Below are 16,614 nucleotides of genomic sequence, written 5' to 3'. Positions count from 1 at the left end.
TGGGTCATAGCCAGTGCAGCACTCAGGTTAACTGACAAACTGGCAAAGACTGGGTGGCAGCAGGGTTTGAGAATGAGTCTCAGGTGTGCAGCAAGGCCTACATGTCACAAGGAGAAGGGAGGCATTGCTAAGATCCTGACAGTTATGGGGGCTTTTTTGTAATTATTGCTTTTTTTTTTCTTAGCTGCCTTGTCACACTGTCTTCATTCTTTTTGTGTTCCAGCCCCCTGCCACCTCTGTCTGCCTGTTTTTCTATAATAATTGATACCTACTGTTATTTTAACCGCAATGATTTAGTAGTTATTTTTGACCACTGTCAATCAGGTCACTGCTAATAATAATAATTTCCACCAGGTTGTACACTTAGAGGTGTAATGCTGCCCTCCATGGGACACAAACCCCAATGTTTCTGTCACTTTATATTCTTGCATCTAGAGGAGTTACACTGGTGTTTTTGGTTGTTTTCCTATAAACCTGCAGGAAATTATGAGAAGAACAAGAAGAATTTTGAACCGTGATGAAGAACTTCACACTGTGGAGGGAAACATTGCACCTCCCTCGGTGCCAGAAATCAACAAGAAGAACAACCACCGTTCGAGATGTCTGGTGTTCGAGATTAACATCTCACCAAGAGATGTCCTTCAACATCTAATGTACGATACATCAATTATGTGAATGACACCTGTGCCATCCACATGTCAACAATCTTGCCTAAGGAGATACATAGGGAGGAACTTGGATTTGGGCTGCAATCGTGTACAGATGTACAACAGTATGTCCTTAATGTTCTTAGTATGTCATGGAAAATATTTTAGTAATTGATGAATTGATACAATTGTTGCAGCCTAAGTTCTTAGTGACACAGTGTTTTCAGATGTTGACACTGAGAGAAAGACATTTTTCTCTCTTTTGTTTGGTTTACAAAGATAAGATCTGATTGTGAAATAAACCCCGCATTTCTGTCTGTTTTTATACTTTTTATGAGTTTGAGTCACAGGAAACATACTCAAAAGAAAACAATGAAGATATTAATATTCAATAGAGTGGAGGAGAATGAAGTGAGCGACATGGTCTTTGAATATATACTGATAGTTTGGCTCCCTCTAGTGAAAAAAGTTCAAAGTCAGTGTCAGGGGTGGCTTTATTTTAATAACAATCACAATAATAACAGAAAATACATATACAGTATATACCTATAAACACATACACGTGTGTGTGTGTGTGTGTCAGAAACATACAGAAAATTAATTTAGTGACATCAACTTGACATCAGTATGTTTGTAATTGAGATACAATAAAAGCTCTTTTAATCCTATCAGATTATAATTTCATAAAAAGCCTGGAGAGGGTAAAGCTATGAAACTCTACACACAGAGGTATTACTATCAATGTGATTTTTCCATGTAAAGTTACATTGGCCACATTTTAATAATTTTCTATTATATTATTATTTTTAATATTTTCATGTACATGTACACCCAGGACATCAACTGGGCCATCCATCCACCAAAAATAAATAAATAAAAGCTAGAAACATAAACAGATACAAGGTGGATTATGATCAGAAAAAGAGGAATTGATCTTAATGTGAAAATGTGGAAACTATATTTACAGAATCATCAACTTATAGCTCATGTTAAAATTATACATACATTTTGCAGATTTTGCACCATATAAATAAACTTGACATTGACATTTAGGACAAACAAAATAGGAATTAAAGTATAATCAAGTATATAAAGCAATGTTCAGTAAATGAATGGGAGTGTGTACAAACTAAATTTCCAGGATAATCAAGTTACAGATGACGTTAAGGAAAATATACACACGAAAACAGAAATTAATTAGTATTTTGTCTTAAGTCGTTTCTTTGTGCAACTGTCACTTTTCTTCTTTGGAATCGCTCTGTCAAAACCTTTTTAATGTCTTTCGTCTTGAGACAATAGATGAGTGGATTAACTGCAGGAGGTACGAGGCTGTACATCATCGTGATAATGATACGAGCATCAGTGCCGAACCTGAAGCCCAAGAGGTTGGAGAGATAAACGAAACACCTGGGCACATAATAAAGGCAGGTGATGAAAATCTGAGGAGCACAGGTGGAGAGGACTTTGTTCCAACGCTCAACTTGAGACATTTTCAAAGCAGCTACGATAATAGAAAAGTACGATATGATAATAAAAGCTAAAGGGAGTAACAGCACAACCATGGCATTGGCAACAGCGACCATTTTAACATATATAACATTTTCCCCACATCCCAGCTGAGTGATTGATATATGATCACAATAGCAATGTACAATGATATTGAGGTTGCAGTACGGCAAAGTTAAAGCGTGGAGCACGATCCCCAGCATACATATGAATGATACGAGGCAGGACAAGACACAAGCAATGAAAACTGTTTTGTTCGTGACCCAAACAGGATATCGGAAAGGAAGCCATATGGCAACGAAACGATCCAAGGCCATGATCAGCAAAATTAACGAATTAATCGTTCCCAAAGAGTGGACGAGGAACATCTGTGTAAAGCAGGCGCCGACTGATGTTGTCGTGTCATTCCACCAGTACCTGGCAATGATTTTTGGAAGCGTCGCGGTGCCAAAAGTCATGTCTGTCATTGCCAGGTGGCAGAAGATGAAATATGTCGGTTTGCGAAGAGTCCGCTCGAACAGAATCACGGTTAAAATGAAAGTGTTTCCCACCACAATGGCCAGAAAAACGAGGAGGAGGAGAACAGACACCGCTCCATTGAACTCAGGTGGAAGTCCAGGGAATCCGATGATCATGAAGTCTTTGATATTTGTCGTGTTTGTGAATTTCATAATTATTTACATGAATATTGAATGCAATCAGTTAAAAGAGAATTGCTTCATGAACAGCAAATCAAAGCAGACATAGAAGCATCTAGGAAATCACGGAATATTCCACAAATGATTAACAATACCTCATTCTACATGTCCTGTATCATCTGTATGTACTGTCGTGTATGTGGAGTGTGTGTGTGTAGCAGTTCATTTATTCACACCATGAGGTGCTCAGCTTTTTTGCCGTGTGTGGAGCCAGGTCCCACGAGCAAAAATGTTACGAAGCATGTGACGTGTGAAAAAAAACTTTCAACGCACTGAAGTAGAGTGAAAGAAGGAGTTGTTTTGTGTTGATGAGGGCTGCATGATATGAGGAAATCATACGATAATGTTGTTGAATATTGCGATGACAATTCCACTTGAATACGTACAAATATACTGTAAGTGTTTGCTCTGATATATATAACACACAGGCCCGGACTGAGAAGCTAACCAGCATCCCCCTAGCTGTAAGGCAACAGTGCTTGCCAAATTGTTAGTTGTCGCAGTTTTAGTTCTTCATGATTTGTTCAGTAGTTTTAGACACTGAGAGGATGCCATGTTCACGACATCACCATTATGAAGCACTGACAATGGTGGAGTTTGGTGTGTTGTGGAGTTTGAGGCTTAAAACCCTTTGTTATTGTAAATATGTGTTCAAAATTCAAATTTAACACGCACAATCTGTTGTTCTTTTACAACAACACTGTTTTTCCTAAATAAAACTTTTTGTTTCTCTTCATTTTAAATTGTTAATACATTATTTTAACATGTAGTAAATTGTAAATAACAGCCAGATATTGAAAAATGGGCAAAAGCACTAACTCACAGGACATTTTTCTTTCCTGGGTCCCCGCAACCTGATTTTGCACCTTATTCATGGGGACACTTGTAATTAGAGGGACGTTGTGCCTCTCTGTCTCTCTCTGCCACTCTGCCCCTGGTGGTTGAAATGATTTGGACTAATGGTTCACTGTGGAGGTATAACCTCATCATTTCTGTGTGTTCACACCTAAAGCTCTACAACATGAGGATTTTATCTACAAAGACTGTTTAAAAAAAAAACATCCACTGCACTGATGTTTGGCTCCCTCTAGTGGACAATTCAAGTTTAATTTTAGGGACGATTTTATTCATTTTTTTAAAGTATAACAACTGAAGGAAAAAGAAATGCACACATCTACAAACATAAACAAACAAACAATTGTATTGTTTGATGTAACTGTCTTCCTGAATTTAACATTGATTTTAACAAACATTTGTGCTTTCAGATTTAATAATTTGACACCATCATGCTTGTAATCAGTATACAAATAATATCATCATTCTACAGGAAATCAAATGCCTTTTTTTCATATCTATTAAATAACTATTCACGAGAGAGGGTAAAGCTATAAAAAAAATACAAACTGGGGTATTATGAATGAATATATCTTCCAAATAGAGTTAAATAGGTCAGTTTTCTAGTAACAATTTGTAATTTGTCATGTTAAAATTGCCTCATAATGTTTTCATTATTCTTTTGGACATGTACACACACACACAACTCAAAATGCAAACCTTTTTTTAAAGACCCCTTATATTGTAACACGTTTATCACAGTTAGGTTTCAGTTCAGAAGTGTTTTCATTCATCAACCACTGCAGTGAGAGAAGTAACATTTCAGATGTTGGTTGTAGCAAAGATCGAAGCAAGTAAGACAAGAAAAGTACTTATGATGAATTATAATATTATATTTAATGTGTGCACTTAGAATCAAAATCAGGTTTATTTCCAAAGAAACACATACACAATATGAGGAATATGTAGTGGCCATTAGTGCAAAAAGCAGAGCAAAAAATATATATATATATATATATAAAGATTATAAAGGCTATTTACTTAAGAATAATTTAAATTTAAATAAAACAAGACATCTAAACAGATACAACGTGGATTTGATCAGAGAAGAAAAGAGGACATTTGATCTTGATGTGGAAATATATATATAATCATAATATATCACAATGACATTTGTCTCAGTTTTACTCTGAACTGTACAATAAATAAATGCAAGAAACTATATTTACAGGATTATCAAGTTGTAGATTAAGTTAAAAAATATATATATACACATTGCACATTTAGGATAACAACAGAATCGGAAGTAAAATGAATCAGTGAATTCAAACAATATTTCTAGATAGTTATAGATGAGATTAAAGGAAAAAATATACACTGTTCATTTATGACAAGTTATTTTACATTGTTTCTTTGTCTTTGTGCAACTGCCACTTTTCTTCTTTGGAATCTCTCTGTCAAAACCTTTTTAATGTCTTTCGTCTTGAGACAATAGATGAGTGGATTAACTACGGGAGGTATGAGGCTGTACATCATCGTGATAATAATACGAGCATCAGTGCTGAACTTGAAGCCCAAATGGTTGGAGAGATAAACAAAACACCTGGGCACATAATAAAGGCAGGTGATGAAAATCTGAGGAGCACAGGTGGAGAGGACTTTGTTCGACCGCTCAGCTTGAGACATTTTCAAAGCAGCTACGATAATAGAAAAGTACGATATAATAATAAAAGCTAAAGGAAACAGCAACACGACCATGGCATTGGCAAGAGCGACCGTTTTAACATATATAACATTTTCCCCACATCCCAGCCGAGTTATCGATAAATGATCACAGTAACAATGTATAATGACATTGAGGTCACAGTAAGGTAAAGACGAGGCGTGGAGCACGATCCCTGTCATACGTATAAATGTTGCAAGGCAGGAGAAGACACAAACAATGCAAACGGTTTTGTTCGTGACCCAAACAGGATATCGGAAAGGAAGCCATATGGCAACAAAACGATCCAAGGCCATGATCAACAAAATTAACGAAACGATTGCTCCCAAAGCGTGGACGAAGTACATTTGTGTGAAGCAGGCGCCGATTGATGTTGTCATGTCATTCCACCAGTATCTGGCAATGATCTTTGGAAGCGTCACGGTGCCAAAAGTCATGTCTGTCATTGCCAGGTGGCAGAAGATGAAATATGTCGGTTTGCGGAGAGTCCGCTCGAACAGAATCACGGTTAAAATGAAAGTGTTTCCCACCACAATGGCCAGATAAATGAGGAGGAGGAGAACAGACACCGCTCCATTGTACTCAGGTGGAAGTCCAGGGAATCCGATGATCATGAAGTCTTTGATATTTGTCGTGTTTGTGAATTTCATAATCACTTAAATGCAAGCTTTAAATAGAAAGTAGCTTAATCTCACTGGAAATCAAGCATCAAAGCAGGATAAGAAACCTAGAAACAATAGAAACCTCCAGGAAATCAAAGAACCTTCCACAGATAATACAAAAAACCTTGTTCTATATGTCCTGTATCATCAGTATGTACTTTATTTTGTTCTATGTGTATGTGTATTGTGTGTGTATGTAGCGTTCACACTGGGAGGTACTCGGCTTTTATGATGTGTGTTGAGATTAACAGCGTTAGGAGCCATTTCCCATGTGTACAACTGTTGTGACGTAGTGTAAAAGAAGAGTTTGTTTTTCTGAGGCACGTTTGGGGGGGAGGGGTAAAAATCTGTGCAAGATACGTGCAAAGACATTGACCAAAACAAAGAGAAGAATTATTTTTTTTAAATGTTTTGTATGGTAAATATGTCATAAATGTCACAAAAACAGTAATAAAAGATATCGACCAAAAGAATTATAAGCATTTATTATTTACTGTGTAAAATGTTTTGCACATTAAATATGTCATATTATGTCAAGAATAAATGTCTGTTATGTTAAATACTGACCGTAATTAACTAGATTAAATTGTAATTCAAAGCTCCTGTAAGAGAGTCTCCTCTTCAGACATTAATCAGTTAATTTTGAAGCGTTGCAAAAAGATAACAGAACATTCAATTACTAGAACTGAATTTATCTCAGGGTAACTTTCCAGTACAACAGAAAACATCCATATGTGTGGTATCTGAAACAAGACACAACATAATGTAGAGGTAATATGCAGATGGTGATAGTGTTGAACAAAAACAGCTTTTTTTTTGAGTTTTTATCTAAATTCATTCATTTATCTCATGTCTATACTCATTTGTTTTTTTTATTTTCCATGTTTGCTTATTTATTCCATTATTACTGAGACAAAACAGTCATCTTTGATGTGCTTTTGTGTGTAGATTTGACAAGTGAATCACCATTTGATGAGAATCTTGTCTTTTCTTGGGAGCATGAAAAAGCAACAACTTAAAACTGATAAATTATTTATTAGACGTATTTCATCACGTCTTAAAACTCGCTTCAATTTTCCTGTCAAGGAATCTCCTTTTCAGACTTTCCTTGATAGCCTTGGTTTTGAAACAGTATATTATGGGGTTGATGGCGGCAGGTAACAGGCTGTACAGCATGACAATGATAATGCGAACCGGAACGCTGAACCTGAATCCAACATTGTTCGCCAGGTACACAAAGCACCTCGGCATGTAATAGAGGAAGGTGATGAAGAGCTGCGGCGTGCAGGTGGACAGAGTCTTCATACGACCCTCAGAGTTGGAAATACGAATAACAGCCACGATGATGATAAAGAAAGAGAACACGATGAAGCCCAGAGGCACCAACAGAAAGAACATGGCCCCAATGAGTGCAACAAGCTCAACTTCTCGAACCTTCTCACACCCAAGATTTAATATCGCCATGTGGTCGCAGTAGCATTGAAGAATAATATTGGAATTGCAAAAAGGCAACGTCAGAGCATCCACAACTATACCCACCATCCATGATAATGGCAGAATCCACGATACTCCGCACAGCACAGAGACTGTGGTGTTGGTGAAAACCGCCGTGTAACGCAACGGAGCGCAAACGGCAATGGAGCGATCGAGCGCCATCACCATCAGGATGAACGAATGAGTCGCTCCGAGAAAGTGGACGAAATACATTTGCACGAAGCAGCCGTAAAACGAAATGACGCTGTCGTCGAACCAGTATTTCGAAATGATCTTCGGAAGAGTCGCCGTCCCGAACGCTAAGTCTGTCATAGCGAGGTGGCAGAAGATCAGATACGTGGGTTTTTGAAGAGAACTTTCACATTTGACAAACACTAAAATAAAAATGTTTCCTCCCACTATCACCAAGTAGAGAATGAAAAGCACGACTGACACGGGTATATAGTAGTCTGGTGAAAGCCCGGGAAATCCAACAATGAAGAAATCCTTTATCCTGGTTACATTAGTGAACATCGTGATCTTTGAATCTACAAAAACAAATTCAACGAGAAAAAAGGGAAGCAGTCGTTAGTCACCAAGCAGTCGTTGGTCACAAAAGTCACCACAGATTCAACCCCTCTGCCTTGTCTTGTTTCATATAAAACATATCAGTGATCTTCCTTCACGAGTGTCCGCTAACATCTCACCTGAGATAAACTCCACGCTAACACTGTACTTTATACAAACAAGCAGTTCCTAAAGGGCTGAAACCCCAAAGGAGATCCTCTGTGACGGGTGACGTGTGGAGTACAAACAGCATTGTTATGTTTAAGTACACGTGTATAACCTTTGACATGCTGTGCAATTTGTTTTGAGATACAACTCCAATTAAAACAAGATGGAGCATCACCATGTGAGACAACCTTCAACTGTGATACACTAATGCATGAGAAAGTGCTTTGATGACTGAATACTTTATTTTGAACAAAACACAATAAAAATACAAAAAAAAAATTAATCCCACCCCTTTCCCGCTATGTAAAAACTTATATATTACATTTTGTTTATGAATCACTACATATATGCAAATGTGTCCAGCCATGGAAAAACGAGCAACAAGTAGGCCGAGGGACATTTTGAGTTATTTACAGATTGGAAACCTTGAGGCAAACAGACGTACCGTAGTTACCTCTGAGATGACGACATGACGCCCGCGATGAAAAGAGAGCACCCCGAACCTCTTATTAACCGTCTTCTTATGGGGTGAATTTTCGTTTTGGCGTTTTGGACCCCCAAATTTTTTAACAATAACCCATAATTGAATTGAATTTTAGTGGCATTGTTCAAACAGAAGCGGGACTAAACAATTCATCTTTTTCAAATCACATAGGCTGTGTTTTATTAATTCTATTTATGTTTGCTCTGTCTTATCATGCACCTTTTCATGCCTCTTAGTTCTGATACGTTCACTACATACAGTACATATCCCGATAATTTCTCGGTAATATCTTCTTATATTTTAATTTCTATTTCTATCTTGTATTTGTTTTGTACTTTATTGCTTTTTCTGTCCACATTTGTCTCTGCCTGACTCCTTGTTGCTGTAACGAGTGAATGTACCTCGTGTGCGAGCAATAAAGGCGAATCTAATCTAATCTACCTAACCTCCTGTATTTGAATATGTGAAGTGAATCAGTGGAACAGATTGAGTGCAAAGCTAAAGTGAACGTACAAACGTGTTTTTCAGCAGATTCAAAGAGGAAGAAGAGCTTACATGGGTCTCACAGATGAATTACTTACTTGTTTATTCACATTTTTGCCCATGTTAGTCCACAGGACAGAAACTATTGTCAAAGTTTGAGCAATGGTTATCAATAACAGGTCTAGGGATCCTGAGGGTTCTATGAAGAGGTCCCAGAGGGTTCCCAGAGAAAAATAAGATCAAACAGAAGTCTCGATGTGCACAGTATTTGCATTTTAAAACGACAATACTGAGCTAGCTTATAAAAATGTAGCAACATAACATTCTGAAACGCACAGTGGATTATTAAAAGATAGAGTCTAGCATGGAAAAACATTTTGTAATCCCTCTGTGTGACTTTGAATGAACACTAACGTAGATTAACGGCATTAATGAAAATTCACCCCATAAAAAGACGGTTAATACGAGGTTCGGGGTGCTCTCTTTTCATCGCGGGCGTCATGTCGTCATCTCAGAGGTAACTACGGTACGTCTGTTTGCCTCAAGGTGTCCAATCTGTAAATAACTCAAAATGTCCCTCGGCCTGCTTGTTGCTCGTTTTTCCATGGCTGGACACATTTGCATATATGTAGTGATTCATAAACAAAATGTAATGTATAAGTTATTACATAGCGGGAAAGGGGTGGGATTAAATTGTGTATTTTTTTTGTATTTTTATTGTGTTTTGTTCAAAATAAAGCATTCAGTCATCCAAGCACTTTCTCATGCATTAGTGTATCACAGTTGAAGGTTGTCTCACATGGTGATCTTGTTTTAATTGGAGTTGTATCTCAAAACAAATTACAAGTACATATCCCGATAATTTCTCGGTAATATCTTCTTATATTTTAATTTCTATTTCTATCTTGTATTTGTTTTGTACTTTATTGCTTTTTCTGTCCACATTTGTCTCTGCCTGACTCCTTGTTGCTGTAACGAGTGAATGTACCTCGTGTGCGAGCAATAAAGGCGAATCTAATCTAATCTACCTAACCTCCTGTATTTGAATATGTTAAGTGAATCAGTGGAACAGATTGAGTGCTCGCACAAATTGCCCGCACAAAAGGTACATTCACTCGTTACAGCAACAAGGAGTCAGGCAGAGACAAATGTGGACAGAAAAAGCAATAAAGTACAAAACAAATACAAGATAGAAATAGAAATTAAAATATAAGAAGATATTACCGAGACATTATCGGGATATGTATGTAGTGAACGTATCAGAACTAAGAGGCATGAAAAGGTGCATGATAAGACAGAGCAAACATAAATAGAATTAATAAAACACAGCCTATGTGATTTGAAAAAGATGAATTGTTTAGTCCCGCTTCTGTTTGAACAATGCCACTAAAATTCAATTCAATTATGGGTTATTGTTAAAAAATGTGGGGGTCCAAAACAAAGCTGACCCTGCTCCTGATATAAATCTAAAAAGGCTTGTTCTACGGTAATAAAATCAACAATTCATACATTCAGGTGATTATACAAAAATATTTGATCTCAATTTTCAGCCAAGTTCAGTGGATCTTTAAATACTTTCATCATGCAAAAAACATACAATGGCTCTTTTTAATGACACACACACACACACACACAGTGCTGTGTATGTAAAGACATCACACCTGACATGAACAGATATATTTATACATTATATATCATACAAATATATTATAGAAATGCTTTTGTGTGTAGATTTGTCTTTTTGTATGTGTATGTTTTGTCACTGTGCTACATTTCTGTCATTTTCCTCTAATAATGACCAGTAAATCAGCCTGAAATGAGAATTTTGACCAAATTGTGTCAACAAACATTTATTCTGAAACACAAAGAGATGTAAAAGCATCACTGTATTTTCTTATTTATTTAAACAATATTATTTTGAGATTGTATTTCATCACGTCTTTGAGCTTGTGTTAATTTTCCTGACAAGGAATCTCCTTTTCAGACTTTCCTTGATATCCTTGGTTTTGAAACAATATATTATGGGGTTGATGGCGGCAGGTAACAGGCTGTACAGCATGACAACGACAATGCGAACAGGAACGCTGAACCTGAATCCAACATTGTTCGCCAGGTACACAAAGCACCTCGGCATGTAATAGATGAAGGTGATGAGAAGCTGCGGCGTGCAGGTGGACAGAGTCTTCATACGACCCTCAGAGTTGGAAATACGAATAACAGCCACGATGATGATAAAGTAAGAAGACACGATGAAGCCCAGAGGCACCAACAGAAAGAACATGGCCCCAACGAACGCAACAACCTGAACTTCTCTCACATTCTCACACCCAAGTCGTGTGATTGCTATGTGGTCGCAGTAGCACTGAAGAATAACATTGGAATTGCAAAAAGGCAACGTCAGAGCATCAACAACTATACCCACCATCCATGATAATGGCAGAATCCATGATACTCCGCACAGCACAGAGACTGTGGTGTTGGTGAAAACCGCCGTGTAACGCAGCGGAGCGCAAACGGCAATGGAGCGATCGAGCGCCATCACCATCAGGATGAACGAATGAGTCGCTCCGAGAAAGTGGACGAAATACATTTGCACGAAGCAGCCGTAAAACGAAATGACGCTGTCGTCGAACCAGTATTTCGAAATGATCTTTGGAAGAGTCGCCGTCCCGAACGCTAAGTCTGTCATAGCGAGGTGGCAGAAGATCAGATACGTGGGTTTTTGAAGAGAACTTTCACATTTGACAAACACTAAAATAAAAATGTTTCCTCCCACTATCACCAAGTAGAGAATGAAAAGCACGACTGACACGGGTATATAGTAGTCTGGTGAAAGCCCGGGAAATCCAACAATGAAGAAATCCTTTATCCTGGTTACATTAGTGAACATCGTGTTCTTTGAATCTACAACAACAAATTCAACGAGAAAAAAGGGAAGCAGTCGTTAGTCACCAAGCAGTCGTTGGTCACAAAAGTCACCACAGATTCAACCCCTCTGCCTTGTCTTGTTTCATATAAAACATATCAGTGATCTTCCTTTATGAGTGTCTGCTAACATCTCACCTGAGATGAACTCCACGCTAACACTGTACTTTATACAAACAAGCAGTTCCTAAATGGCTGAAACCCCAAAGGAGATCCTCTGTGATGGGTGACGTGTGGAGTACAAACAGCATTGTTATGTTTAAGTACACGTGTATAACCTTTGACATGCTGTGCAATTTGTTTTGAGATACAACTCCAATTAAATCAAGATGGAGCATCACCATGTGAGACAACCTTCAACTGTGATACACATGCATGAGAAAGTGCTTGGATGACTGAATACTTTATTTTGAATAAAACATAATAAAACTACAAAAAAGTTAGAAAAAATACACAATTTAATCCCACCCATTTCCCGCTATGTAATAATTTATCACTTGACTTCCTATTATATGCAAATGTGTCCAGCCATGGAAAAACGAGCAACAAGTAGGCCGAGGGACATTTTGAGTTATTTACAGATTGGCAACCTTGAGGCAAACAGACGTACCGTAGTTACCTCTGAGATGACGACATGAGGCCCGTGATGAAAAGAGAGCACCCCAAACCTCTTATTAACCGTCTTCTTATGGGGTGAATTTTCATTAATGCCGTTAATCTACGTTAGTGTTCATTCAAAGTCACATAGAGGGATTACAAAATGTTTTTCCATGCTAGACTCTATCTTTTAATAATCCACTGTGCGTTTCAAAAGGTTATCTTGCTACATTTTTATAAGCTAGCTCGTTTTAAAATGCAAATGCTACGCACATCGAAACTTCTGTTCGATCAGATGATTTTATTATAAGCTGTAACAGGAGCATGTGAGCGGCTGCTATTAATAGGAATAGCAAACCAACCTGATGTGCTTGAATAACGTGTGAATGACACAGCTTCGGGTATGAAGTATTGACTGTAATGCTAATGATTTAGCAACTAGCTGAGAGTTAGCACATCATCATCATCAGCTCATTCAGCAACAGACTGATGCATCCATGCTACACCACAGAGCCACTGAAATGTATTTTATTTTATTTGATATGAGAAATACGGATCTATCTTTTATATTACCTTTCTTGTTTTTCATTTTTATGAAATTTATAGTCATATTTCATTTTATTTTTCTCTGGGAACCCTCTGGGACCTCTTCATAGAACCCTCCGGATCCCTAGACCTGTTATTGATAACCATTGCTCAAACTTTTACAATAGTTTCTGTCCTGTGGACTAACATGGGCAAAAATGTGAATAAACAAGTAAGTAATTAATCTGTGAGACCCATGTAAGCTCTTCTTCCTCTTTGAATCTGCTGAAAAACACGTTTGTACCTTCACTTTAGCTTTGCACTCAATCTGTTCCACTGATTCACTTCACATATTCAAATACAGGAGGTTAGGTAGATTAGATTAGATTAGCCTTTATTGCTCACACACGAGGTACATTCACTCGTTACAGCAACAAGGAGTCAGGCAGAGACAAATGTGGACAGAAAAAGCAATAAAGTACAAAACAAATACAAGATAGAAATAGAAATTAAAATATAAGAAGATATTACCGAGACATTATCGGGATATGTACTGTATGTAGTGAACGTATCAGAACTAAGAGGCATGAAAAGGTGCATGATAAGACAGAGCAAACATAAATAGAATTAATAAAACACAGCCTATGTGATTTGAAAAAGATGAATTGTTTAGTCCCGCTTCTGTTTGAACAATGCCACTAAAATTCAATTCAATTATGGGTTATTGTTAAAAAATTTGGGGGTCCAAAACAAAGCTGACCCTGCTCCTGATATAAATCTAAAAAGGCTTGTTCTACAGTAATAAAATCAACAATTCATACATTCAGGTGATTATACAAAAATATTTGATCTAAATTTTCTGCCAAGTTCAGTGGATCTTTAAATACTTTCATCGTGCAAAAAACATACAATGGCTCTTTTTAATGACACACACACACACACACACAGTGCTGTGTATGTAAAGACATCACACCTGATATGAACAGTGAGTGCAATTCAGATATATTTATACATTATATATCATACAAATATATTATAGAAATAATATATTTTAAATGCATCACTGTATTTTCTTATTTATTTAAACAATATTATTTTGAGATTGTATTTCATCACGTCTTTGAGCTTGTGTTAATTTTCCTGACAAGGAATCTCCTTTTCAGATTTTCCTTGATATCCTTGGTTTTGAAACAGTATATTATGGGGTTGATGGCGGCAGGTAACAGGCTGTACAGCATGACAATGATAATGCGAACCGGAATGCTGATCCTGAATCCAAAAATGTTCGCCATGTACACAAAGCACCTCGGCATGTAATAGATGAAGGTGATGAGGAGCTGCGGCGTGCAGGTGGACAGAGTCTTCATACGACCCTCTGAGTTGGAAATACGAATAACAGCCACGATGATGATAAAGTAAGAGGACACGATGAAGCCCAGAGGCACCAACAGAAAGCACATGGCCCCAATGAACGAAACAACCTCAACTTCTCTCACATTCTCACACCCAAGTCGTGCGATTGCCATGTGGTCGCAGTAGCATTGAAGAATAATATTGGAATTGCAAAAAGGCAACGTCAGAGCATCAACAACTATACCCACCATCCATGATAATGGCAGAATCCATGATACTCCGCACAGCACAGAGACTGTGGTGTTGGTGAAAACCGCCGTGTAACGCAGCGGAGCGCAAACGGCAATGGAGCGATCGAGCGCCATCACCATCAGGATGAACGAATGAGTCGCTCCGAGAAAGTGGACGAAATACATTTGCACGAAGCAGCCGTAAAACGAAATCACGCTGTCGTCGAACCAGTATTTCGAAATGATCTTTGGAAGAGTCGCCGTCCCGAACGCTAAGTCTGTCATAGCGAGGTGGCAGAAGATCAGATACGTGGGTTTTTGAAGAGAACTTTCACATTTGACAAACACTAAAATAAAAATGTTTCCTCCCACTATCACCAAGTAGAGAATGAACAGCACGACTGACACGGGTATATAGTAGTCTGGTGAAAGCCCGGGAAATCCAACAATGAAGAAATCCTTTATCCTGGTTACATTAGTGAACATCGTGATCTTTGAATCTACAACAACAAATTCAACGAGAAAAAAGGGAAGCAGTCGTTAGTCACCAAGCAGTCGTTGGTCACAAAAGTCACCACAGATTCAACCCCTCTGCCTTGTCTTGTTTCATATAAAACATATCAGTGATCTTCCTTTATGAGTGTCCGCTAACATCTCACCTGAGATGAACTCCACGCTAACACTGTACTTTATACAAACAAGCAGTTCCTAAATGGCTGAAACCCCAAAGGAGATCCTCTGTGACGGGTGACGTGTGGAGTACAAACAGCATTGTTATGTTTAAGTACACGTGTATAACCTTTGACATGCTGTGCAATTTGTTTTGAGATACAACTTCAATTAAAACAAGATGGAGCATCACCATGTGAGACAACCTTCAACTGTGATACACTAATGCATGAGAAAGTGCTTGGATGACTGAATACTTTATTTTTAACAAAACACAATAAAACTACAAAAAAGTTAGAAAAAATACACAATTTAATCCCACCTATTTCCCGCTATGTAATAATTTATCACTTGACTTCCTATTATATGCAAATGTGTCCAGCCATGGAAAAACGAGCAACAAGTAGGCCGAGGGACATTTTGAGTTATTTACAGATTGGACACCTTGAGGCAAACAGACGTACCATAGTTACCTCTGAGATGACGTCATGATGCCCGCGATGAAAAGAGAGCACCCCGAACCTCTTATTAACCGTCTTCTTATGGGGTGAATTTTCATTAATGCCGTTAATCTACGTTAGTGTTCATTCAAAGTCACACAGAGGGATTACAAAATGTTTTTCCATGCTAGACTCTATCTTTTAATAATCCACTGTGCGTTTCAGAATGTTATGTTGCTACATTTTTATAAGCTAGCTCAGTATTGTCGTTTTAAAATGCAAATGCTATGCACATCGAGACTTCTGTTTGATCAGATGATCGTATTATAAGCTGTAACGGGAGCATGTGAGCGGCTGCTATTAATAGGAATAGCAAACCAACCTGATGTGCTTGAATAACGTGTGAATGACACAGCTTCGGGTATGAAGTATTGACTGTAATGCTAATGATTTAGGAACTAGCTGAGAGTTAGCACAGCATCATCATTAGCTCATTCAGCAACAGACTGATGCATCCATGCTACACCACAGAGCCACTGAAATGTATTTTATTTTATTTGATATGAGAAATACGGATCTATCTTTTATATTACCTTTCTTGTTTTTCATTTTTATGAAATTTATAGTCAT

At 37.7% G+C, this 16,614-nt stretch overlaps 4 protein-coding genes and 1 long non-coding RNA gene across 5 annotated transcripts; all 5 read right to left on the bottom strand.

Moving 5' to 3' along the window:
* Nucleotides 1-1,186: 1,186 nt before the first annotated feature.
* LOC122773787 (olfactory receptor 52E8-like) lies at nt 1,187-2,998 on the bottom strand. The gene has a single exon (XM_044032701.1). The coding sequence runs from the start codon at nt 2,822-2,824 to the stop codon at nt 1,841-1,843; it is 984 nt and encodes a 327-aa protein (XP_043888636.1). The 5' UTR covers nt 2,825-2,998; the 3' UTR covers nt 1,187-1,840.
* Nucleotides 2,999-4,685: 1,687 nt separating this feature from the next.
* On the bottom strand, nt 4,686-6,254 carry LOC122773726 (olfactory receptor 52Z1-like). Its single transcript, XM_044032609.1, has one exon. It carries the CDS (start codon nt 6,056-6,058, stop codon nt 5,081-5,083), a length of 978 nt encoding a protein of 325 aa, XP_043888544.1. The 5' UTR covers nt 6,059-6,254; the 3' UTR covers nt 4,686-5,080.
* A 284-nt stretch (nt 6,255-6,538) lies between these two features.
* Nucleotides 6,539-15,521, bottom strand: LOC122773022 (olfactory receptor 52E8-like). The gene is made up of 2 exons (XM_044031388.1): nt 14,819-15,521; nt 6,539-7,534 (listed from the first exon to the last, which is right to left on the bottom strand). The coding sequence occupies exons 1-2, from the start codon at nt 15,359-15,361 to the stop codon at nt 7,121-7,123; spliced, it is 957 nt and encodes a 318-aa protein (XP_043887323.1). The 5' UTR covers nt 15,362-15,521; the 3' UTR covers nt 6,539-7,120.
* On the bottom strand, nt 10,581-14,343 carry LOC122773023. The gene is made up of 2 exons (XR_006360845.1): nt 14,266-14,343; nt 10,581-10,906 (listed from the first exon to the last, which is right to left on the bottom strand). It is a non-coding gene; the product is annotated as an uncharacterized LOC122773023 (long non-coding RNA).
* On the bottom strand, nt 11,080-12,289 carry LOC122773020 (olfactory receptor 52E8-like). Its single transcript, XM_044031386.1, has one exon. It carries the CDS (start codon nt 12,133-12,135, stop codon nt 11,179-11,181), a length of 957 nt encoding a protein of 318 aa, XP_043887321.1. The 5' UTR covers nt 12,136-12,289; the 3' UTR covers nt 11,080-11,178.
* Nucleotides 15,522-16,614: the final 1,093 nt, after the last annotated feature.

The sequence above is a fragment of the Solea senegalensis genome, linkage group LG8, assembly GCF_019176455.1.
Source record: "Solea senegalensis isolate Sse05_10M linkage group LG8, IFAPA_SoseM_1, whole genome shotgun sequence".
Taxonomy (NCBI): Eukaryota; Metazoa; Chordata; class Actinopteri; order Pleuronectiformes; family Soleidae; genus Solea; species Solea senegalensis.
Note: the sequence above shows the minus strand (reverse complement) of the source record. Positions and strands in the feature narration are given on the sequence as shown.

Bases quoted from the DNA above. Each gene is read 5' to 3' on its own strand.
- LOC122773787 (XM_044032701.1), bottom strand. From the start codon at position 2,824: ATGAAATTCACAAACACGACAAATATCAAAGACTTCATGATCATCGGA.
- LOC122773726 (XM_044032609.1), bottom strand. From the start codon at position 6,058: ATGAAATTCACAAACACGACAAATATCAAAGACTTCATGATCATCGGA.
- LOC122773020 (XM_044031386.1), bottom strand. From the start codon at position 12,135: ATGTTCACTAATGTAACCAGGATAAAGGATTTCTTCATTGTTGGATTT.
- LOC122773022 (XM_044031388.1), bottom strand. From the start codon at position 15,361: ATGTTCACTAATGTAACCAGGATAAAGGATTTCTTCATTGTTGGATTT. The intron at 7,535-14,818 runs ATGGCAATCGCA...TACTGCGACCAC, and splicing joins TTCAATGCTACTGCGACCAC to ATGGCGATATTAAATCTTGG.